Here is a 24,968-nt window from a genome sequence, read left to right on the forward strand (position 1 = left end):
GTCATGTTTTCGGTTTTTAACAGCTGTCGAAAGGTCAAAGTGTGTGCCCAAGTGGGACCCGAATCGAGATACTTGCTTTTCGCCGGCAATGTGTCACCACTCATGTCATAAGTACGTGCCTGGGAGACTGGGATCTACTAGTCACCTGTAGTTCCTCTCCACATATTCGAACATCAGACGTGTCTTCTTAGCAGTTCTAATTCTGTGTTTAAGTCCAATATTGGCAGAATTATTTCTCCAACGAGATCGTGTTGTGCGAGGATCTACGTGGAATTTGAGGTTATGGAAAAGAAAAACTGGTGACAAAGCGTGGTCGGGACCCGGTTTGCAGCTCATTTTGGAACATTGCTACGACTTGTAACAGTTGTTTTCCTGATGCTGCTTCGTAAAACGTCTATTTCGGTAGAAATTATGGCTTCAAGACGCTTACCTGTCATGGAAAATAAATCTATTTTTGGGAAGACTCGCTAGTGCAGACCGGGCGTTACTTCATGTTGTACTGTATGTTAAGATTTCATTCTCTCCCATACCTAGATTAGACATCGGAAGAAGACATTCTTGTACAGCTCCTGAAGAACATTTCTAGACTCTACCTCGACAGTACGTTCTTGACGTATTTTACTCTAACGACACTTACAGACTCTTTCTTCGGCTGTCTGAAAGTTTGTATTTTTCTTCTTTTCTGTTACTCTTTCTCGCCTGTCAAACATGGCTGTGGCCATTCTCTCTACTTTTCTCTGCCTGCGTTCTGTGTGAGTTCGACATGATTTGGATCCCCTGCGCTTGAGAAGTATTCAGGTATAGGACATACGAGCGTGTTTAACGCAATCTGTTTTGCAAAGGAAATGCGATTTGCCAGTATCCTACCAGTGATAAAATATTTGTATGACTTCACTGACTTTGGTCGCGAATCATTAACGTTGCAGACAAAAGCTAGCACGGTTTCACGTTTCGTGAAGGTAAAATTGGACATTTCTGCTTTTGTATTGTTGCTGACTGTTTCAATTCCTGTTCGTCCACAAGTCTCAGGACACCGAGTGTTTTCTGCTTGACAGCCTTGAATATGATCAAAATTACTGGGGGTTTTGAGACAGGTCCAGTGATAATATTTTGCTACGGTAACTATCCACTGCTTCACGCTTTACGCTTTCCTTAGCCGAGCGCGTTGCAATTAATATCTGCGCAATAGTGGCTTTAGATGTTTTGTTTTCAACCTCTTATGCAGTAGGCGATGTTAAGATGCTTTCTGATGTCTCTATACAGAAGGGTACAATTTTTTATGAGCTTAGACGGCTACTATTTCAACATGAGCAACAGTTTCTATATTTGTTGACTGGCTGAATCAAATAATTCGTGTCTAAGGAATGATGTAACCTCCTCTTAATTCTTTTTATTGAACGTGTGGACTTTTCTGCTGTAATACCACAACCCTTTTGGGACCCTGTATCCTTTTGCAGTCTCATCCCCACTGCCCCAAAGAGGGAATATGTGTAATACCAGTGATTTACACCAATTTAAACTGCTGCTTTGATTTTGTCTTTTCTGGTTATCTGGATTCGAATACACCGAAGATTTCTTTTGCAGCAAATTAGTAATTTGCACTAATTTAAGCTAATGTTTTGACATTGTTTACGTTGGGCCTCACCACTATGCAGAATGAAGGAAAGATGTTGGATTAAAAGTTAATGTACCATCACAATTTGTGCACAATACAAACTACAAGCACAGGGTAGGAATAAAATTGCTATTGTAATTATGGAGTAATTAACGATTAAAGTTTCGATATTTCTGGCCGTCAAGTCAGATACTTTCATGTTTTCAGGCTAAAAATTGTTTGTATCCCTAATAGAAACATGACATGATGATTTTTCACTCAGAATTAAGCATACTCATATTTTAATTGGTATTAGTTAATGGAATTGTAATTAGGACTATATAGAAATGTAAAGTTTCACTCGTACAAAATTTAATTGTTTGAATCTAGGACTTTCATTCAATAAAACTAATCCCTCTGTTCACCTCAAAATTATAGGGTGATTATCCTTTTAGTAAGTAAAATGATATATGCAAATTAACTAATTATATTGTTACAGCGGCTTTAATAGAAACAGATTCTTTCCTGTCTTTGTATGAAATTATTCACTTTTCGTTCATGTAAATTTCTATGTAATTTGGGAAGATGTATGTAAAAATTTTAATTGTATAAATCTAAAAATTTAATATGTATCAATGACAGTAACTGTTTAAAACCATATAAATAGAGGCGATTTGTACACCACCATAGGGCAGTCTTAAGAGGTCAGTCTTACGTCAGTCATGAGACAGCGTTAAGTCAATTTTACATATGTAGTTCGCCGCCGAACATCTAGCGTACGAAATAAAACTCTTTGTGAACAAGAAATACTGGAACTTATTTCAGTCATTGCATGATTCCCATGTGACGATGCAGTAACATCAAGAGGAACCTATGGCAGCATTAAGAAGCAGCACCCCGGATTACACAAGATACGTGTTATTTACGTATTTGGTGGAGGATATCCGTAATATGACGTGGTATATTGTTTTTCTTGTGTTAAGCAACGACACACATCTCAAAATTCACAATACAAACACATTTTCGCCACATTATATTACACAGCTTATATGTCTAGCTTAATATAGCGCAGTGCTAATTCTTGCTACAGCAGAATCGTAATAACTGAGGCTTTTGCCTGTGTGAGCATCCTCGAAGAAGTCAGGTCAGTTTGTTAGCAGGAAGTGTGATATTTTTCCCTTGTGGTAGAATTACGTACCGGTACTTCTTAACCTACGCGGTTTTCATAGGAAGCATTTAGAACTGCTCCAAAATAAATTTTACATCTTTCTCCATCTAACAAGTTATTTTCCCAATCAGGTTTTGAGTGATTACAATTCCCAGTAAAGTGAAAGAAATGAAATGAATCGAATGCATGAAATTATATGAGTGCAAGTTACATCATCGATCAATCATTTCGTTTGAGTGTATTTATCTCATTTCATACATATCCTTCGTGGCAGAGTTTGTAATGGTCCTGAACTACCTTTACCTAGTAACGTTTGCGATGTTACCCAGTGAGAGAATCTTCTCTCGTACAATTCTGAAACCATAAGTACAATAGAAACATCGATGACAACGAAAGTTCGCCGGTTGCTGTGGCCGAGCGTTTCCAGGCGCTTCAGTCTGGAACCGCGCGACCGCTACGGTTAGGTTTAAGTGGTTCTAAGTTCAAGGGAACTAATGACCTTAGATGTTAAGTCTCATAGTGCTCAGAGCCATTTGAACCATTTTTGAAAGTTTGAATCACGCTGCTCAGATAAAAGGATAATCAGGAAATAAAAAGTTACTGGCGGGTAGAATGTACATTTATTTACAAATCAGCGATTTTCACTGTACACAGAACAGATCGCAGGCTCAGGTGGTGAGTATGAGGTCACACCAGGGTGCAGGCGACACTCGAACGGTCACAGCGAAGTCCACTCTCCACCACGTTGCTCTGCGACCGGCTTATGCTGCACTCTCTTTCCTCCACGCTTCCTGTAAGTCTCTCACGTTGATCGTGTGAATCACTTCGGTGAATCCTTAGTTAGAAACTTTCCGGTGGCGTGTACGAGTCCGGTGAGGGAACTGAGAGTCGTCGGATTCGATGTAGGCGTTGCGCGGTCGGGTTGGCAGCATCTTCTTGTTGCTAGGTTACTGCCATTGCGCCTCCGGCGAGACTTGACGGCGCTACGGGGCTTCGGTCTTGGCTTGTGCTTCTCCGCTGGCAGCTCCACCCTGCTTCCCTCCGGCGCTGTCGCCTTCAGCTGTCTTGCTCTGGCTTTCAGCTGTCTTGTTGCCGCTAGCTGCCGCTGCCGTCTTTTCTTTCTCACTCTCACTATCGGGTGCCTTCGCTTCGCCAGGGGCTGCAGACTTTTCTTCCGCGCCTTCAGCTGTTTGGCTTTCAGCTTTCTTCTCGCTGCTAGCGGCTGCTGACGCCTTCTCTTTGCCACTCACAGCATCGGCGGCCTTCCCTTCTCTCGTGGCTGCAGCCTTTTCTTCCTTTCCTTCCTTACTGCTTCCCGCCTCGGCTGCATCACCCTTACTAGGTCCCTCGGTATTCCTTTCCTTGCCACTGTCGCTTACAGTCGATTCGCTTTTGCTAGGCTCTGGCTTCTTCTCTTCTTTGTTCTCGCCCTCGCCACTTGCACTACTCTTTTCTTTCTTATCACCGTCTCCTTTGTCTGTCTCGTCTTCACAGTTCTTCCCATCCTCTTTCTTGTCCTGTTTCTTCACGTCACCCTCCTTGTTGTCGTCGTTGCTAGTTTCTTGTTTATTACTATTTTCACTCGGTTCTACTTTGAGCGCTTCGTATTTCTTTTCTTGGATCGGATCTGCCTCAGGATCCAATAAAGCATCATCATAGTCGACCCTGAAATGAAACAAGCAAGATTTACTGTCGTTTCATATTTGAATCAAAATAATAGTGTATAAGCGAAATCACTTGAAGAAAATATAAAAGGAGAGATTTATTTACGACGTAAGTGGTTCGTGAAATCTACAGCTACATCTAAATCTGTACTCTGCAAGCCACTGTTCAGTGCATGGCAGAGGGTACGTCACATCGTACCAGTTATAAGGGGACATGATAGCCAATAAAAGTCTCTTACAAGAAAATTAAAGCAATCCTCCACATACCCTTCTATCGAATAAAATCAGACATCACAGCGCTTAAAGGAAGAAGTCGAATTACATCAAGAGTTGTTCAGAACAAGCAGCGGTATTTTATTACATATAACTTCGTAATATGAGTAGCCACAGCTCTTGAAATGCACGGTAAACTGAACTTGAATAAAATCCCGCAGCACCTATCACATGTAGTGGTCTTCCATCGTACAATAGCCGCTCCGGTCTTACGGTGATCCTCGCCAGTTTAGAACACAGCCGACTGCTTCCTGTGTGGTATCCTCGCAGCAATCAACTGCAGGATATGTAAATTTCGTGTACTGGTTTATTTGGACACAGAAGTTATGTTAGGCGGTTCATTAATCTGTTTCCTGGTATTAGGTTTTCCTTTATAAGTAGGGTTGCCTATTATCTGATGTTCATTCTCCGTTTTTTCTGATTTTTGGTGTTTTAAGCAAAGTTTATATCTTATAAGATTTATAATAGTTTGTTCTTCATCTGCATTCAGTTGCAACTGGGAGCACGTGTAGGCCCAACAGCTTAATTACCTTCTCGCTTCCGAATTTTTAATGTGGCATAATTTTAGCCTTCTGGGAGTTTTTATTTTTGTAGAAACGGGGCTGGTTAATGGGTTATGTTCCTCGGACAGACGCTGCGTTGATGGTATCTTCTTTTATGCTTCTTGTATTACATTTTAATCATATTTACTGCATTAACTACGGTTCTTTTTGTCATAGCGCCTAATGCCCTGCAGTATTTGCCCTAATCCTCTGTCGGTTATTATTTGTTTATGACTTATCCTCCTCTTGGCATAGCTTTCTGTGTCTACGAACAATACTTCTACGTGACATTATTCTAGTGAAGACGCTGGGTATTGGAACTTGTGATAGTGCACATTATCGACGACACAGTGGCTCCTGTCAGGCCACGACAGTGCCGCCGTTTACATGGCGAGAAACCCGAGTTCGAGCCATATTCAACATATCGCAATCGAATGGAGACAGAAGAAGAAGAGGATGTTACTATGCCAGCAACTGTGTGCCAGCACATGAGACATCCTTCCGAGTTCTCTGGTGACGATGGCCAAGATCCAAGCAAGTAGCTGAAGGTCTATGTGCGTATAGCCAAATTTAACAAATGGGATGACACCATGTGTCTGGATAATGTAATTTTGTACTTGCAGGGCACTGCCAAGCAATGGTATGAGAACAACGAAGATAAAGTGCGGGGCACAGAGTCCAGGAGAAACTACAGCATCCTACATTCAAGGCGTCTTGGAGCTGTGTAAAATAGTGGATCCTAGAATGAAGGAGGAATATAAGGTTGCACATATCATGAAGGGTGTTGCTGAGGACATGTATGAAGCCCTACTCCGGAAGGAGGTTTCCAAAGCAGACGACTTCATAAAATGGTGCCAGTATATGAGACAATGTATCAAAAAAGGATTAAACGCAAGAAGTTTGAACGGCTTCCAAACGTCGTATCGATGTCTGTGATGGAGGAAGGAACTGATTCACAATTGTTCTTCGTCAGACAGTGAGAGAGGAAGTTCAGAAGGCACTTGGATTGCACGGCGAACAAAAAACCGAGACGCTTGAAGAGGTCATAAGGGAGGAAGTGGAACAGACATTGAACCCAATCTCTCGTCCTTCATTTCCCTCTAAAACGGTGAAAAAGTCAAGACCCAGGCGAAGTTACGTTCCTGAAATGCAGCATGAGGAACCTGTTTGGCACCAAGGAAGACTGACGTCTGGAGGACCCAGGATAACCAACCAGTATGTTTCCCTGTGGACGACCGGAACTTGTGGTGCGCTATTGTCAATAAATGCGGCGGATATTTGATGACGCCCGCGCCAGAAGACAGCAGACCGATCTTAGCCGACGCCAATTCCGGGACGACAAAGATGAACAAGAGATGTGGGTGCAGGACGACGTAGGTCACCGTCGCCGCAAGCTAGCCGCTGGAAAGGACGCTCCCCAACACGCCGATCAAGGTCTCTAACGCCGTTTAGAAGCTCCAGCCGATCACCTAGCCGCCGCAACCTGGAAAACTAAAGGGTGCGACCTTCCTTGGATGTGAGGCCGCCGAACAGAAAAATCCTCCGCCGTCGATCACTACAAAAATGATAGGAGACTAGGTCGATGTTCTCATGGATGGCCGATCATCCCAAGCTCTTGTGGACTCTGGAGCATCATATTCAGTCATTTTGGAGAAATACCGTCGCCAGTTGCAGAAAACCGTATTCATCGACAGCAAAATATCTCTGCTGAAGGTGGCTAATGGGAAATACGTAAAAACTACAGGAAGATGTAGCATTCGTATGGGTATAAGTGGCCATACACAGCCCTTAGAATGCATCGTCTTACAAGAGTGTAGTCATGACATCATTCTCGGATGGGACTTTTTGAAAGCTTCTCAGGCAATTATAGATTGTGGTCGCTCGAAGATTATGCTAGACAAGATGAGATAATGTGGACAAGACGATGCGCATCCGAGTCTGTGGAGACTATGTGTGCTGGATGAAGTGATCATTCCTCCAGTCAGCGCTAGAACGGTAACTGTCACGTGCCATGCCATGCATCAACCCATGGATCTTGTAGTGGAATGTAAGAGAAGCATGCCACTGAAGAATAACTTGGCCATCCCAGTCTCGTTTAAGAACGGATTCAGTGAATTGTGGATAGGTAACTGTCGCCGGGAACCGCAGATTCTTCCAAGACGCATGGGAGCAACAAACGCTGAGCCCTTAATTGAGCAACAGCTGAGCGTTATAGAAACCTCCCATGGGAGAAATTAGCGCTACCACTACGAGACAAGATCTTCTAGCTCGACTATCACCAGATCTCACTGAGGAACAACAGAAGAAGCTACTTGTCATTCTTCAAGAGTTCCCTGAATGCTTCAATCCAAAGATGAAGAGCAGATTAGACAAATCGGCGGTGAAGCACTGGATTAGCGGTGGAGACCATCAACCAACAAGCCAGAGAGTATACCGTGTGTCAGCAACGGAACGTCGAATAATACGCGACGAGGTAGAGAAAATGATGAAGAATTACATCATTCAGTCTTCGCAGAGCCCATGGTCGTCACCAGTGGTCCTCGTCAGGAAGAAGGATGGCAGTTGACGCTTTTGTGTTGATTACAGGAAGCTTAATAAGACAACTAAAAAGCATGAATTGACGATACACTAGACTGTCTGAAGGAGGCTAAGTTTTTCTCAACCAGGGACATGTACTCGGGATATTGGCAAATCGAAGTACTTGAGGCTGATCGCGAGAAAACTGCGTTCATCACCCCTGAGGGCCTGTATGAGTTTAAGGTAATGCCGTTTGGTTTGCGTAATGCACCATCAACTTTTGAACGGATGATGGATAATCTTCTAAGTCACCTGAAGTGGATAATGTGTCTTTGTTATTTATATGACATTATAGTGTTCTCAGAGACATATGATGAACACGTAAAAAGTCTGAGGGCCGTTCTTAAGTGTCTCCAACGAGACGAACTGAAACTTGATCCAAGGCAGTGTCTCTTTGGAGCAAAAGAAATCAAAATACTTGGACACCTTGTGTCAAACGAAGGTGTGCGGCCAGACCCAGAAAAGGTATAACGAAATTTCCTATTCATAAAAGTATTAGAGATGTGAGAAGCTTCCTTGGATTATGTTCTTATTACCGACGTTTTATCAAAGACTTTTGTATCAAAGCCAGGCCACTCCAAGAGTTGTTAAAAGCCGATGCTAAATTTATCTGGGGTAGTGCTCAACAAGATTATTTGGATGTGCTGCGAAAAGCTCTGACGACTGACTTTGTACTTGGTCTGTACGGTGAGAGAGCACCTACAGAACTACACACAGATGCCAGCGGGTGTCTTGCTGTGATCTGGGCCATGTGCAAATTTCGACAGTATCTCTATGGAAGGCCATTCACAGTTGTTACAGACCATCATTCACTTTGTTGGTTGACAGGTCTTAAGCATCCAGCAGGACGACTCGTCTTCAAGAGTATGACATTACCATAGTGTACAAAAGTGGAAGAAAACACCAATATGCCAACTGTCTCTCAAGAAACCCTATGCAAGACTTTGATGAAGATAGTGACTGTCTCGCTGCACTCCAGGATCTCTCTGCTGAGCAGAAGGAGGACGCCAAGATATCTTAAATTATGCTTGCCTTAAATGGGTCAGAAGATGTGAAAGGAAAATTTATGGTAGTTAATGGATTACTTTGCAAGAAAAACTTTGATCCCTTTGGAAAGAAATGGCTACCAGTGATTCCTAAACACACGCGCTTAGATGTATTTGCGTTACATCCTGATGACGTGGACGACGACTACATCGGCCAGGTGTTAAGCAGAGCTGAGGAATATCGGCAGTTAGCTCGACTCCGCACGCTGCAGGCTCAAGAAAACGATCGCCGAAGGTATGACCGAGCCACTGCCCTTTTGCCTACCAGCTTGGTGACCTCGTCTAGATCTTCACTCCTGTTCGGAAGGTTGGTCTCTCTGAGAAGCTCCTCAGGCGCTACTTTGGACCTTATAAGGTTGTAAGACTTTTGTCTGATGTAACTTATAAAGTTGAAGAATTCGACCCCAATACAAGACGACGAAAGATCGGAGATACGGTCCACGTCCTTCGAATAAAGCCCTGTAAGGATCCTGCAACCCAGGGTAAATTCGAAGCTCCAGCGACAGGCAACAAGCAGAAAGGTGACGAAGAGCGTAGCGGCAAAAGAAGTTCAAAGAAGATCACCGCCAGGACGAGAATCAGTCATTGGGAGTCGGAGTATGCAGGACCGATGACTCACTCCCGGACTATTAGGACGTAACACCGAGACACTGTTCGCTTAAGAACGGAGCATTGTCGCAGAAGAAGCTGAGTAGCATTGTGGTGTAGTCGCTGTGATACAAAACTGTTGCATGGAGGGTCGTGAATTCAAAACTATATTTAATTTATGTATTCGGTTCGAGTACATTCTAGAAGTATCCACAAACGTCAGAAATTGTTGTACTGAAATGTTCTGTAAATGTATATATACCGTATGTGTTCTGGCCGGAGGCAATACCCTCCGCGCTCTTGTATGTGCAAGTGCTGACTAAACCTTCGTTAAGTGAAGTTAGTGTTCGTCTTTCATGTAACTACACCTTCTTCTACGTGACATTATATATATTTTACAAGTACGGTTTCCTTTCCAGTAGAATCACCTGAAGATGCTGCTTTAATGCAGCGAAATCGGTCGTGATTCAATCATCACTTAACAGCTTTCTTCGATTTTATTTAAGTTCTATTATTTTTGGTCTAAAAAGTGTTTTTTCCGTCTTACTACAGTTAAATACTGTTACTACACCTATATATTATTTTTCAACAGGCACGTTTCTTTTTTGTTTGCAAAGCATCTTCTGTGGTCAATCTCGAAGTCTTGAAACAGTGTGTGCATAATATGCCTTTACATTCTAGTCTGTATAGGAAGAAGACTAATATCTCAAAAAAAGTTTGTTATGAACAGCAATTCTTCATAAATTTGCCATAGAATTTACTTACGCTGCCTCTTGTGTACGTTTTCTGAAAAACCACTGGTTTTTGCTTCGTTGTTAGCAGAGGTTGAAGTCCAAGAAAACCTGGTTGCAAGTTCACTTTTCGCAAGTTTTTTGCCTTTTATTAACCCACTTTTTCTTACTCTGCATTTGTTTTTTTTCCACTTCACAATTGTAAACTAAAAAAAGAGAAATAATTGAATGCGTTCTGCATTGTGCTGAGTGCAGAATGTATGTATACTTATTTGTGTACTGTGTACGTTGTCAGCATAGCCAGCCTTGTGAATACTATTTTTGTTAGCTGTCAGGTGCTCGCGGGGAGGAAGAGGAAGAGAGAGAGAGAGAGAGAGAGAGAGAGAGAGAGAGAGAGAATCACGAAAGTGAGTGCATAAACGCAGAGCAAAAAAAAGGGGGTCGATAAAACGTGAAAAATTCTGCTGGCCGGGGTGGCCGGGCGGTTCTAGGCGCTTCAGTCTGGAACTGCGCGACCGCTACGGTCGCAGGTTCGAATCCTGCCTCGGGCATGGATGTGTGTGATGTCCTTAGGTTAGTTAGGTTTAAGTAGTTCTAAGTTCTAGGGAACTGTGACCTCAGAAGTTAAGTCCCATACTGCTCAGAGCCATTTGAACCTTTTTTTTCTTAAAAAAAATTGTGATATTTGAATGTGTAACCAGGTTTTTTCCGGCTTCACTGCTGGTAACAATGAAAGAAATAAGAGATAAAAATACTGTAAGTAAATTGTATGTTGATTTTATAAAGAATTGCTGTTTATAAATATCAAACTGTAGAGACATATTATTTATACCACATATCCAGAATAGCCACAACACACGCTTCATAAATAAAAGTGAAACGCTTCTAGTGAAAAATACTTTTTAACTGCAGTAAAAAAACATTAACTGATACATATCATCTGCTGTAAAATATGGCTATGCAAACAAACATAAAGCTTGTTTTTTGTGACGCCATACAGTTACTCTGAAAAACATAAGAGGGAAGGATACAAAACTTAAATTCTACAGAACACACGCTCTGTCTACGGTGGTGTATGAAAGTGAGACGAGGAGATTGGTATGAAGGTAAGAAAATCGAGTAGTACAATAGCTATTGTTAGAACGACAATAACTATGCCAGTGTAAGGTGTATAGTAAAGCCGTGTTACTTACGTCCCATTGTCCGTGGAATTGTCATCGTCCAAGACTCCGACTTCGATGATGACATGCGACAGCACGTACCTGCAGAATGAAGGAATTGATTAGCCAGCAAGTTTTCATTGTGTGCTGTCTCGTTCACTAAATGGCTCCGATATCGTTTCGCAAGTCATAAAACATCCGTTATATTTTCATTACAAAGAGAACAGACTGTAGATAGGTTTTTAAATTTATTACGATACAATTCGATGTAATTTCTGTAGCCACGGATAGTTCTAAATGTACTGAATGTGCAACAATGAAAATATATCACGTTAATTGCAGCTCGTTTTGAGTCAAAGATGAAAACTAGAATTTCTCAAATGGAACAGTTGAGGGTATTGACACAACGATTGAGACGTATGATGAATCCACTAACAAGTGACACACAAATATAAATTCTCCTGCCAATCTACAAAATAATTGTATGTGCTGTAAGAGTGATGAACATAATGTCGCGAATAAATATCCTGAATATCGCATAAAAATAAAACCGATTGTCGAAGTTTGTACCCGAAGAATGTGTGGTTCAATGACGTCTTTTGTATTCTTCTTGTTTCATAAACAATAGTTGCGAAAGATTTCCAGTAGAAGGAGTGACTCTCATTCAGCAAACAGTCTGGTTAAAGAGAACGGAGGAGCGGACAGAGGCTCATACGACCACGTCTTGCGGTACCTCAAAAGGAAGTTCGAAAACATTCTGGTTGCGGTGGAGGCTGAATCCTCCGTGATCAATCGGAACGACTCCGAGGTGGTCATCAGGGTGCTTGAATTTCAGTCCTTGGGTGAAACATCGCACAACATTAGGGCAAAGCTCTTCGGTCCGCAGTTTTATGTACACGACGCTGCTCGTGATGGAGAAGTGAATTCCTACGACATCTTGATGTGTCAGATGAACTTCGCCACATATAAACTGTTCCGCCTTGTGCGCTCGAGGTCGTGCATGTTCCTCTTTAAAGATGATCTTTATAGTCGCACGGCAGTAAGATGTCATTGCAGGTCGGAACTCTACATCTACATACATACTCCGCAATCCACCATACGGTGCGTGGCGGAGGGTACCTCGTACCACAACTAGCATCTTTTCTCCCTGTTCCACTCCCAAACAGAACGAGGGAAAAATGACTGCCTATATAGGCAGCCTAATCTCTCTTATCTAATCATTGTCGTCTTTCCGCGAAATGTATGTTGGCGGTAGTAAAATTGTACTGCAGTCAGCCTCAAATTCTGGTTCTCTAAATTTCCTCAGTAGCGATTCAAGAAAAGAACGCCTCCTTTCCTCTAGAGACTCCCACCCGAGTTCCTGAAGCATTTCCGTAACACGCGCGTGACGATCAAACCTACCAGTAACAAATCTAGCAGCCCGCCTCTGGATTGTTTCTATGTCCTCCCTCAATCCGACCTGATAGGAATCCCAAACGCTCGAGCAGTACTCAAGAATAGGTCATATTAGTGTTTTATAAGCGGTCTCCTTTACAGATGAACCACATCATCCCAAAATTCTAGGTCAAGACGACTATCCGCCTTCCCCACAACTGCCATTACATGCTTGTTCCATTTCATATCGCTCTGCAATGTTACGCCCAAATATTTAATGACGTGACTGTGTCAAGCGCTACACTTCTAATGGAGTATTCAAACATTACAGGATTCTTTTTCCTATTCATCTGCATTAACTTACATTTATCTATCATTCTTTACACCAATCATAAATCCTGTCCAAGTCATCTTGTATCCTCCTACAGTCACTCAACGACGACACCTTCCCGTACACCACAGCATCATCAGCAAACAGCCGCACATTGCTATCCACCCTATCCAAAAGATCATTTATGTAGATAGAAAACAGCGGACGTACCACACTTCCCTGGGGCACTCCAGTTGATACCCTCACCTCCGATGAACGCTCACCATCGAGGACAACGTACTGGGTTCTATTACTTAAGAAGTCTTCGAGCCACTCACATACTTGGGAACCAATCCCATATGCTCGTACCTTAGCTAGGAGTCTGCAGTTGGGCACCGAGTCAAACGCTTTCCGGAAGTCAAGGAATATGGCATCCGTCTGATACCCTTCATCCATGGTTCGCAAGATATCATGTGAAAAAAGGGCGAGTTGCGTTTCGCAAGAGCGATGCTTTCTAAAGCCATGCTGATGCATGGACAGCAACTTCTCTGTCTCAAGGAAATTCATTATATTCGAACTGAGAATATGTTCGAGAATCCCGCAACAAACCGATGTTAAGGATATTGGTCTGTAATTTTGAGGATCGGTCCTTCTACCATTTTTATATACAGGAGTCACCTGCGCTTTTTTCCAGTCGCTCGGGACTTTACGTTGGGCAAGGAAGATAGCGGCGTAGCACCACACACTGATGTGTAAACAAAATCAAGCTCTCTGAGTACTGCTCGAAGCGCTGAGCACATCCGCCTGGTGTCACGGCTACGAGCCAACTGATCGTTTCAGCCATACGGGCACCGTCCCTGACTGAATCAATCTTTCAACTTATCTACACACGACTGACGTAGAGCCCCTGCCCATTATCCTCAATACTCGTGGCATGTGGCTGATTCCGGTACGAGGTCAAGTTCATGAGTGCATTTGAAGAGAAAGGATCAATGGCCATTCCGCCCTATTTATACAGGGTGTTACAAAAAGGTACGGCCAAACTTTCAGGAAACATTCCTCACACACAAATAAAGAAAAGATGTTATGTGGACATGTGGCCGGAAACGCTTAATTTCCACGTTAGAGCTCATTTTAGTTAGGTCAGTATGTACTGTACTTCCTCGATTTACCGCCAGTTGGCCCAATTGAAGGAAGGTAATGTTGACTTCGGTGCTTGTGTTGACATTCGACTCATTGCTCTACAGTACTAGCATCAAGCACATCAGTACGTAGCACCAACAGGTTATTGTTCATCACGGACGTGGTTTTGCAGTCGTTGCAATGTTTACAAATGCGGAGTTCGCAGATGCCCATTTGATGTATGGATTAGCACGGGGCAATAGCCGTGGCGCGGTACGTTTGTATCGAGACAGATTTCCAGAACGAAGGTGTCCCGACAGGAAGACGTTCGAAGCAATGGATCGGCGTCTTAGGGAGCACGGACCATTCCAGCCTATGACTCGCAACTGGGGAAGACCTAGAACCACGAGGACACCTACAATGGACGAGGCAATTCTTCGTGCAGTTGACGATAACCCTAATGTCAGCCTCTGAGAAGTTGCTGCTGTACAAGGTAACGTTGACCACGTCACTGTATGGAGAGTGCTACGGGAGAACCAGTTGTTTCCGTACCATGTACAGCGTGTGCAGGCACTATCAGCAGCTGATTGGCGTCCACGGACACACTTCTGTGAGTGGTTCATCCAACAATGTGTCAATCCTGATTTCAGTGCAAATGTTCTCTTTACGGATGAGGCTTCATTCCAACGTGATCAAATTGTAAATTATCACAATTAACAAGTGTGGGCTGACGAGAATCCGCACGCAATTGTGCAGTCACGTCATCAACACAGATTTTCTGTGAACGTTTGGGCAGGCATTGTTGGTGATGTCTTGATTGGGCCCCATGTTCTTCCACCTACGCTCAATGGAGCACGTTATCATGATTTCATACGGGATACTCTACCTGTGCTGCTAGAACATGTGCCTTTACAAGTACGACACAACATGTGGTTCGTGCACGATGGAGCTCCTGCGCATTTCAGTCGAAGTGTTCGTACGCTTCTCAACAACAGATTCGGTGAGCGACGGATTGGTAGAGGCGGACCAATTCCATGCCCTCCACGCTCTCCTGACCTCAACCCTCTTGACTTTCATTTATGGGAGCATTTGAAAGCTCTTGTCTACGCAACCCCGGTACCAAATGTAGAGACTCTTCGTGCTCGTATTATGGACGGCTTTGATACAATACGCCATTCTCCAGGGCTGCATCAGCGCATCAGGGATTCCATGCGACGGAGGGTGGATGCATGTATCCTCGCTAACGGAGGACATTTTGAACATTTCTTGTAACAAAGTGTTTGTAGTCACGTTGGTACGTACTGTTGCTGTGTGTTTCCATTCCATGATTAATGTGATTTGAAGAGAAGTAATAAAATGAGTTCTAACATGGAAAGTAAGCGTTTCCGGACACATGTTCACATAACACATTTTCTTTCTTTGTGTGTGAGGAATGTTTCCTGAAAGTTTGGCCATACCTTTTTGTAACACCCTGTATAGACTGCCAGAAAAAAATAATACGCTTGGAAAGACGACGTCTATTTTTATCTGACGATAGTATATGCCACCTGCGGGATAGTAGGTGTACTGATAATGGTTTCAACGTCGTCTGCCAAAAGATAGCACAGTGGCACAGCAACCAAAGTGCCACCTGTGTCTACCATTTAGTACAGAATGCTCACAGCCGGAAGGCTCAGTGTGGTGCAATTACGTGAAGCAAGCAGACAACCGTGCCACAGAGATACACTCCTGCCACTTACAGCCAAATGAGTGAGTTTGAAAGGGGTCGAACTATGGCTTTTCGAGTGGCGAGATGGTCTTTGTGGACAACTGTCCCACACGATGGACGTGCTGCATGATTTGTGCAACGATACTGGTATCAGTAATCACATCAACATACTCATACACGTAGATGAGGTACTGGATATCCACGCAGCACAGACACCAGCTAGGATCGTCATATTGAAAGGCAGGTAGTAGCAGATCGTACAGCTACCACTGCACGGATAAGAGAGCTTGTGAGCTCTGATGTGTGCATACGAACTGTTGCGAACTGTTTATTAGAAGTAGGACCATGGGTATGCACACCTCTAGCCCGTCTTCCACTTACGCCACAGTATCGACATGCACGGCTCGCTTGGCAGAGGATCACTTGGCAGATGAAATGGTGCGGCTTGGTATTCAGCGGTGAAAGCAGATTCTGTCTGCACAGAAGTGATGGTGGTTTGCCCGTACGACGTACACATGCAGAATGTTGTTAGACTACGCTCTTTTGCCGTTCTTATAACAGGAAAGTTAAGTCTTGTTCCAAGAGGATAATCCTCCCGCACACAACGCCTGTGAAACTCAACGAGCTCTGAAAGACGTACAACAACTTCCCTTGGCAGAACAATCTCCAGATTTGTCTCCAATCGAGCACGTGTCTGATGTGAGAGGAGGAGAAGTGACTCGTTCGACTCGTCAACCAACAACTCTTACAGAAGTATGTGAACGGATCGCGCAGGCAGGGCATAACGTGACAAAATTTTCTCGGAGTTCCAGCCGCGTCCAGTGGTTTAGCTTTCGGCCGAGTTCTCCTCGGCCATTTTTAAGTGGTGACTGTCGAATGATTGCTGCTGCCTTTCTTATATAGCCGCGCTGTCTTCAGTGACGTCATTGGTGCTCGCTCCAGCGCCGTATATCGTAATGTTTTCATTGCACACTTGCCGCGCCCGTTTCAACTTCCCGATGGTCAGATTCCAAGCTAAGCTTAGCTGCAGGCCGCCGTCTTTACTGAGAGTGTTGTCAGAAATTGTGTTTAGTGAATCTGGGATCATAAAACAGTTAAGATCCTTAAACGCCAGGAAGGCATCTGGCCCAGACGGTATCCCCGTAAGATTATATGTTGTCTATGCTACTAATATAGCATCGTTCTTGTCCATAATCTGCCAGAGATCATTGGAACAGCGGGAAGTTCCACGGGATTGGAAGAACGTCCAGGTCATGTTGTTGTTGTTGTTGTGGCCTTCAGTCCTGAGACTGGTTCGATGCAGCTCTCCATGCTACTCTATCCTGTGCAAGCTTCTTCATCTCCCAGTACCTACTGCAACCTACATCCTTCTGAATCTGCTTAGTGTATTCATCTCTTGGTCTCCCTCTACGATTTTTACCCTCCACGCTGCCCTCCAATACTAAATTGGTGATCCCTTGATGCCTGAGAACATGTCCAGGTCATAGCAATCTATAAAAAGGGATGCACATAATTACCGGCCAATTTCACTGACATCGATTTGCTGCAGAATCCTGGAACACATTTTGTGTTGAGACATAATGACCTTTCTAGACTCTGAGAAGCTCATCTCCAGAAACCAGCAGGGTTTTAGGAAACAGCGGTCATGCGAGACACAGCTGGCCCTCTTTGTGCACGATATACAACAGGCTCTAGATACCGGCTCCCAGGTTGATGCCATATTTCTCGACTTTCGAAAGGCGTTCGACTCAGTTCCGCACTGTCGCTTGCTCCAAAAAGCGCGCGCTTACGGTCTGTCTGATGACATATCCGGTTGGATAGAAAGTTTTTTAACAGACAGAGAGCAACATGTCGTCCTGATTGGGGTGACTTCAACAGAAACACGCGTAACTTCAGGTGTGCCCTAGGGCAGCGTAATACGTCCGCTGCTTTTTAAGATTTACATACACGATCTGGCTGATGGTATTGACAGCGGCGTTAGATTGTTTGCCGATCTACATCTACATGACTACTCTGCAATTCACATTTAAGTGCTTGGCAGAGGGTTCATCGAACCACAATCATACTATCACTCTACCATTCCACTCCCGAATAGCGCGCGGGAAAAACGAACACCTAAACCTTTCTGTTCGAGCTCTGATTTCTCTTATTTTATTTTGATGATCATTCCTACCTATGTAGGTTGGGCTCAACAAAATATTTTCGCATTCGGAAGAGAAAGTTGGTGACTGAAATTTCGTAAATAGATCTCGCCGCGATGAAAAACGTCTTTGCTTTAATGACTTACATCCCAACTCGCGTATCATATCTGCCACACACACTGCCCTATTACGTGATAATACAAAACGAGCTGCCCTTTTTTGCACCCTTTCGGGGTCCTCCGTCAATCCCACCTGGTAAAGATCCCACACCGCGCAGCAATATTCTAACAGAGAACGAACGGGTGTAGTGTAAGCTGTCTCTTTAGTGGACTTGTTGCATCTTCTAAGTGTCCTCCCAATGAAACGCAACCTTTGGCTCGCCTTCCCCACAATATTATCTATGTGGTCTTTCCAACTGAAGTTGTTCGTAATTTTAACACCCAGGTACTTAGTTGAATTGACAGCCTTGAGAATTGGACTATTTATCGAGTAATCGAATTCCAACGGATTTCTTTTGGAGCTCATGTGGATCACCTCACACTTTTCGTTATTTAGCGTCAACTGCCACCTGCCACACCATACAGCAATCTTTTCTAAATCGCTTTGCAACTGATACTGGTCTTCGGATGACCTTACTAGACGGTAAATTACAGCATCATCTGCGAACAACCTAAGAGAACTGCTCAGATTGTCACCCAGGTCATTTATACAGATCAGGAACAGCAGAGGTCCCAGGACGCTTCCCTGGGGAACACCTGATATCACTTCAGTTTTACTCGATGATTTGTCGTCTATTACTACGAACTGCGACCTTCCTGACAGGAAATCACGAATCCAGTCGCACAACTGAGACGATACCCCATAGGCCCGCAGCTTGATTAGAAGTCGCTTGTGAGGAACGGTGTCAAAAGCCTTCCGGAAATCCAGAAACACGGAATTAACCTGAGATCCCCTGTCGATAGCGGCCATTACTTCGTGCGAATAAAGAGCTAGCTGCGTTGCACAAGAACGATGTTTTCTGAAACTATGCTGATTACGTATCAATAGATCGTTCCCTTCGAGATGATTCATAATGTTTGAATACAGTATATGCTCCAAAACCCTACTGCAAACCGAAGTGAATGATATAGATCTGTAGTTCGATGGATTATTCCTACTACCCTTCTTAAACACTGGCGCGACCTGCGCAATTTTCCAATCTGTAGGTACAGATCTATCGGTGAGCGAGCGGTTGTACATGATTGCTAAGTAGGGAGCTATTGTATCAGCGTAATCTGAAAGGAACGTAATCGGTATACAATCTGGACCTGAAGACTTGCCCGTATCAAGCGATTTGAGTTGCTTCGCAACCCCTAAGGTATCTACTTCTAAGAAACTCATGCTAGCAGCTGTTCGTGTTTCAAATTATGGAATATTCCATTCGCCTTCCCTGGTGAAGAAATTTCGGAAAACTGCGTTCAATAACTCCGCTTTAGCGGCACAGTCGTCGGTAACAGTACCATCGGCACTGCGCAGCGAAGGTATTGACTGCGTCTTGCCGCTTGTGTACTTTACATACGACCAGAATTTCTTCGGATTTTCTACTAAATTTCGAGACAATGTTTCGTTGTGGAACCTATTAAAGGCATCTCGCATTGAAGTCCGTGCCAAATTTCGCACGTCTGTAAATTTTAGCCAATCTTCGGGATTTTGCGTTCTTCTGAACTTCGCATGCTTTTTCCGTTGCCTCTGCAACAGCGTTCGTACCTGTTTAGTGTACCTTGGGGGATCAGTTCCATCTCTTACCAATTTATCAGGTATGAATCTCTCAATTGCTGTTGCTATATATCTTTGAATTTGAGCCACATCTCGTCTACATTTACATAGTCAGTTCGGAAGGAATGGAGATTGTCTCTTAGGAAGGCTTCTAGTGACACTTTATCCGCTTTTTTAAATAAAATTATTTTGCGTTTGTTTCTGGTGGATTTGGAAGAAACGGTATTGAGCCTAGCTACAACTACCTTGTGATCACTAATCCCTGTATCAGTCATGATGCTCTCTATTAACTCTGGATTGTTTGTGGCTAAGAGGTCATGTGTGTTTTCGCAACCATGATGCTGTAGTCTACAGGAAAGTAGTATCACACAATAGTTGTGAAGAAATCAATGTGGATTTGCAGAAAATAAATGCATGGTGTAATTACTGGCAGCTATTTCTCAATATTAGTTAAGTGTAACCTACTACGTATAACAAGGCGAAAATCCCCATTAATGTACGAGTACAAAATAAATGCTCAGTCTTTGGAAGCGGTAACATACGTCAAGTATCTATGTGTGACTATTCAAAATGATCTCAAATGGAATGATCAGATTACACAAGTAACGGGCAAGGCGAACTCTAGATTGCGGTTTATTGGTAGAATCCTGAAGCGATGTATTCCTTCATCAAAGGAAATTGCTTACAATACATTACTTCGTCCAGTCTTAGAGTATTGTTCGTCTGTATGGGATCCTTACCAGTTGGGTCTGATTCAAGAGATTGAGAAGGTCCAAAGAAGAGCGGCCAGATTCGTGACTGGTACATTCAGCCATCGCGAGAGCGTTACAAATCTCATAGAAAGTATGAAGTGGGATACACTTGCAGATAGGCGACGCGCTAAACGGAAGGGGCTGCTCACTAAATTCCGAAATCCGATCTTAGCCGAGGATGTAGATCATAATTAACACCAACTTTCAAATCACGCAATGATCACCATTCAAAGATAAGAGAAATTAGAGCTCGTATTGAGGTGTTCAGACAGTCGTTTTTCCCTCGTGCGATCCGCGAGTGGAACGGGGGGGGGGGGGGGGGGGATATGATTTTGGCGCAAATTGTGCCACACACCGCTTGGTGGCTAGCGGAGTATATATGCAGATGTATAAATTTTTAACTCGATCGCTTCTTTTATAACACTGTCCCAAAAATTAGTAGTCCGCGCAATAACAAATGTCCCGGAGTCTCAGAAAATGCAATACGGTGTCCATTTTCTAAAGCGTGTTCCGCCACCGCTGATTTATCAGGATACCGTAGGCGAAATTAACCTGTCGTGTTCCACACAGCGCTGTTCAATAGTACGTACAGTCTATCCGATATAGAACTGTCCACACCCACGTGGTATTTTATATGCTCCTGACGATCTGAGTCCAACATCGTCTTTCACAGCCGTCATTAGCTGTCGAATTTTAGCCGGTGCCCTAAAAACCGTATAGATTGTATGCTTCTTTAAAGGCTGGCTGATTTTTCCTGTTATTGAGCCACAGAACGGCAAGAACGCAAGCTTCTTCGTGCCCTCCTCGGAGGTCCTATGCAAGTTGGCTTGCGAAATCTTGCGGTTGTTGCAGCCGTTTTCTTTGAAGACTTTGCGTAAGTGGTTCAGTTCCTTTGGAAGGTTTTCAGCGTCAGAAACGGCTTCCTCTCGATGCACCGATGTCCTCAGAACAGAACGTTTCTGCGAAGGGTGGTGACAGCTGGTAGCACGCAGATATCGGTCTGTGTAGGTGGGTTTCGGATAAAAACTGTGGCTGAAAGATCCATTTCCTTTCCGGCGGCGAGGACGTCTAGAAAAGGCAAGGCACCATCTGTCTCTACTTCCATCGGGAATCTGATGTTATCATGGATACTGCTGATGTGGCTGAAAAATTCTCCCAGATTTTCACTCCCATGAGGCCAGGCAACGAATGTGTCGTCGACGTAACGACAAAAATAACTAGGCTTTGCAGGTGCCGTGTCCAGGGCGATGTTCTCAAAGTACTAAGAAACTTTGGTCTTATGTCAAAGCGGTAGGTGGAACAAAACAAAATGTCCAGACTCTCTGTGACCAAAATGGTACTGAAACAGAGGATGACAGACTAAAGGCCGAAATACTAAATGTCTTTTTCCAGAGCTGTTTCACAGAGGAAGACTGCACTGTTGTCCCATCTCTAGATTCTCGCACAGATGACAAAATGGTATTTATCGAAATAGATGACCGAGGGATAGAAAAACAATTAAAATCGCTCAAAAGAGGAAAGGCCGGTGTACCTAATGAGATACCAATTCGATTTTACACAGAGTACGCGAAGGAACGTGCCCCTCTTCTTGCAGCGGTGTATCGTAGGTCTCTAGAAGAGCGTAGCGTTCCGAAAGATTGGAAAAGGGTACAGGTCATCCCCGTTTTCTAGAAGGGACGTCGAACAGATGTGCAGAACTATAGACCTATATCTCTAACGTCGATCAGTTGTAAAATTTTTGGAACAGGTATTATGTTAGAGTATAATGACTTTTCTGGAGACTAGAAATCTCCTCTGTAGGAATCAGAATGGGTTTCGAAAAAGACGATCGTGTGAAACCCAGCTCGCGTTATTCGTCCACGAGACTCAGAGGGCCATAGACACGGGTTCCCAGGTAGATGCCGTGTTTCTTCACTTCCGCAAGGCGTTTGATACAGTTCCGCACAGTCGTGTTATGAACAATGTAAGAGCATATGGACTGTCAGACCAATTGTGTGATTGGATTAAAGAGTTCCTAGGCAACAGAACGCAGCATGTCATTCTCAATGGAGAGAAGTCTTCCGAAGTAAGAGCGATTTCAGGTGCGCCGCAGGGGAGTGTCGTAGGACCGTTGCTTTTCACGATATACATAAATGACCTTGTGTGTAAGATCGGAAGTTCACTGAGGCTTTCTGCAGATGATGCTTTAGTATATCTTGAGGTTGTAACAATGGAAAATTGTACTGAAATGCAAGAGGATCTGCAACGAATAGACGCATGGTGCAGGGAATGGCAATTGAATATCAATGTAGACAAGTGTAATGTGCTGCGAATAAGAAAGAAAGATCCTTTATCATTTAGCTACAATATAGCAGGTCAGCAACTGGAAGTAGTTAATTCCATAAATTATCTGGAAGTAGGCATTAGGAGTGATTTAAAATGGAATGACCATATAAAGTTGATCGTCCGTAAAGCAGATGCCAGACTGAGATTCATTGGAAGAATGCTAAGGAAATGCAATCCGAAAACAAAGGAAGTAGGTTACAGTACACTTGTTCGCCTACTGCTTGAATACTGCTCACCGGTGTGGGATCTGTACCAGATAGGATTGACAGAAGAGATAGAGAAGATTCAACGAAGAGCAGCGCGCGTCGATACAGGATCATTTAGTAATCGCGAAAGCGTTACGGAGATGATAGATAAAATCCAGTGGAAGACTCTGCAAGAGAGACGCTCAGTAGCTCGGTACGGGCTTTTCTTGAATTTCCGAGAACATACCTTCACCGAGGAGTCAAGCAGTATATTTCTCCCTCCTACGTATATCTAGCGAAGAGACCATGAGGATAAAATCAGAGGGATTAGAGCCCACAAAGAGGCATACCGACAATCTTTCTTTCCACGAACAATACGAGACTGGAATAGAAGGGAGAACCGATAGAGGTACTCAGGGTACCCTCCCCCACACACCCTCAGGTGGCTTGCGAGGTATGGATGTAGATGTAGATGTAGATGTACTCCATGAAGAGGTTGGAATAACTGAACGTAATGGGCTTCCCACTGCGACGCCGTCCGTGTTGTTTGATAAAATTACCCGAGACAGTATTAGATATGGCCAACGGCCTTGCAACAGTGGTAACAACAGTTCCCGTGAGATAACCGAAGTTAAGCGCTGTCGGGCTGAGTGACCATCCGGTCTGCCGAGAGCTATTGGCAAGCGGGGTGCACTCAGCCCTTGTGAGACAAGCTGAGGAGCTACTTGATTGAGAAGTAGCGGCTGCGGTCTCCGAAACAGACATACGGCCGGGAGAGCGGGGTGCTGACCACATGCCCCTCCATATCCGCATCCAGTGACGCCTATGCGCTGAGGATGACACGGCGGCCGGTCGGGACCCTTCGACCTTCTTGGCCTGCTCGGGAGGAGTTTAGTATTAGCCATGTGTACGATCGACTAGATGACAGTCAGCAACTGCACTGGAGGCTGTACCACGTACTAACTTGGGTGTTTCAGCATGGGTCGAAGCCTGAGTTACCTCCGAACCGCTTCTAATATTGATCTGTAAATGTAACCACTTCATATACTCCATGCGGCTCTGTTGTAACAATAAATTTTAAATGAATTAGAAACCTCTAAAGGAGTCTATTGCACTACTGGCCATCAAAATTGCTACACCACGAAGATGACGTGCTACAGACGCGAAATTTAACCGACAGGAAGAAGATGCTGTGATATGCAAATTATTAGCTTTTCAGAGCACTCACACAAGTTTGGCGCCGGTGGCGACACCTACAACGTTTTCTCATAGACAAACAGCAGTAGACCGGCGTTGCCTGGTGAAACGTTGTTGTGATGCCTCGTGTACGGAGGAGAAATGCGTACCAACACGTTTCCGACTTTGAGAAAGGTCGGATTGTAGCCTATCGCGATTGCGGTTTATCGTATCGCAACATTTCTGCTCGCGTTGGTCGAGATCCAATGACTGTTAGCAGAATATGGAATCGGTGGGCTCAGGAGGGTAATGCGGAACGCCGTGTGGGATCCCAACGGCCTCGTATCACTAGCAGTCGAGATGACAGGCATCTTATCCGCATGGTTGTAACGGATCGTGCAGCCACGTCTCGATCCCTGAGTCAACAGATTGGGACGTTTTCAAGACAACAACCATCTGCACGAACAGTTCGACGACGTTTACAGCAACATGGACTATCAGCTCTGAGACCATGGCTGCGTTTACCCTTGACGCTGCATCACAGTCAGGAGCGCCTGCGATGGTGTACTCGACGACGAACCTGGGTGCACAGATGGCAAAACGTCATTGTTTCGTATGAGTCCAGGTTCTCTTTACAGCATCATGATGGTCGCATCCGTGTTTGGCGACATCGCGGTGAACGCGCATTGGAAGCGTGTATTCGTCATCGCCATACTGCCGTATCACCCGGCGTAATGGTATGGGGTGCCACTGGTTACACGTCTCGGTCACCTCTTG

At 44.1% G+C, this 24,968-nt stretch overlaps 1 protein-coding gene across 1 annotated transcript in view; it reads right to left on the reverse strand.

Moving 5' to 3' along the window:
• Nucleotides 1–3,745: 3,745 nt before the first annotated feature.
• The window catches only part of LOC126188384 (glycine-rich protein 1-like), a 28,582-nt gene continuing 7,359 nt past the window's right edge, over nucleotides 3,746–24,968 (reverse strand). The window contains exon 3 of the mRNA XM_049929984.1: nucleotides 3,746–4,427. Coding sequence (XP_049785941.1) covers nucleotides 3,746–4,427 — 682 coding nt within the window. The remainder of the gene's footprint in view (nucleotides 4,428–24,968) is intronic.

This window comes from Schistocerca cancellata, chromosome 5, assembly GCF_023864275.1.
Source record: "Schistocerca cancellata isolate TAMUIC-IGC-003103 chromosome 5, iqSchCanc2.1, whole genome shotgun sequence".
Lineage (NCBI taxonomy): Eukaryota > Metazoa > Arthropoda > Insecta > Orthoptera > Acrididae > Schistocerca > Schistocerca cancellata.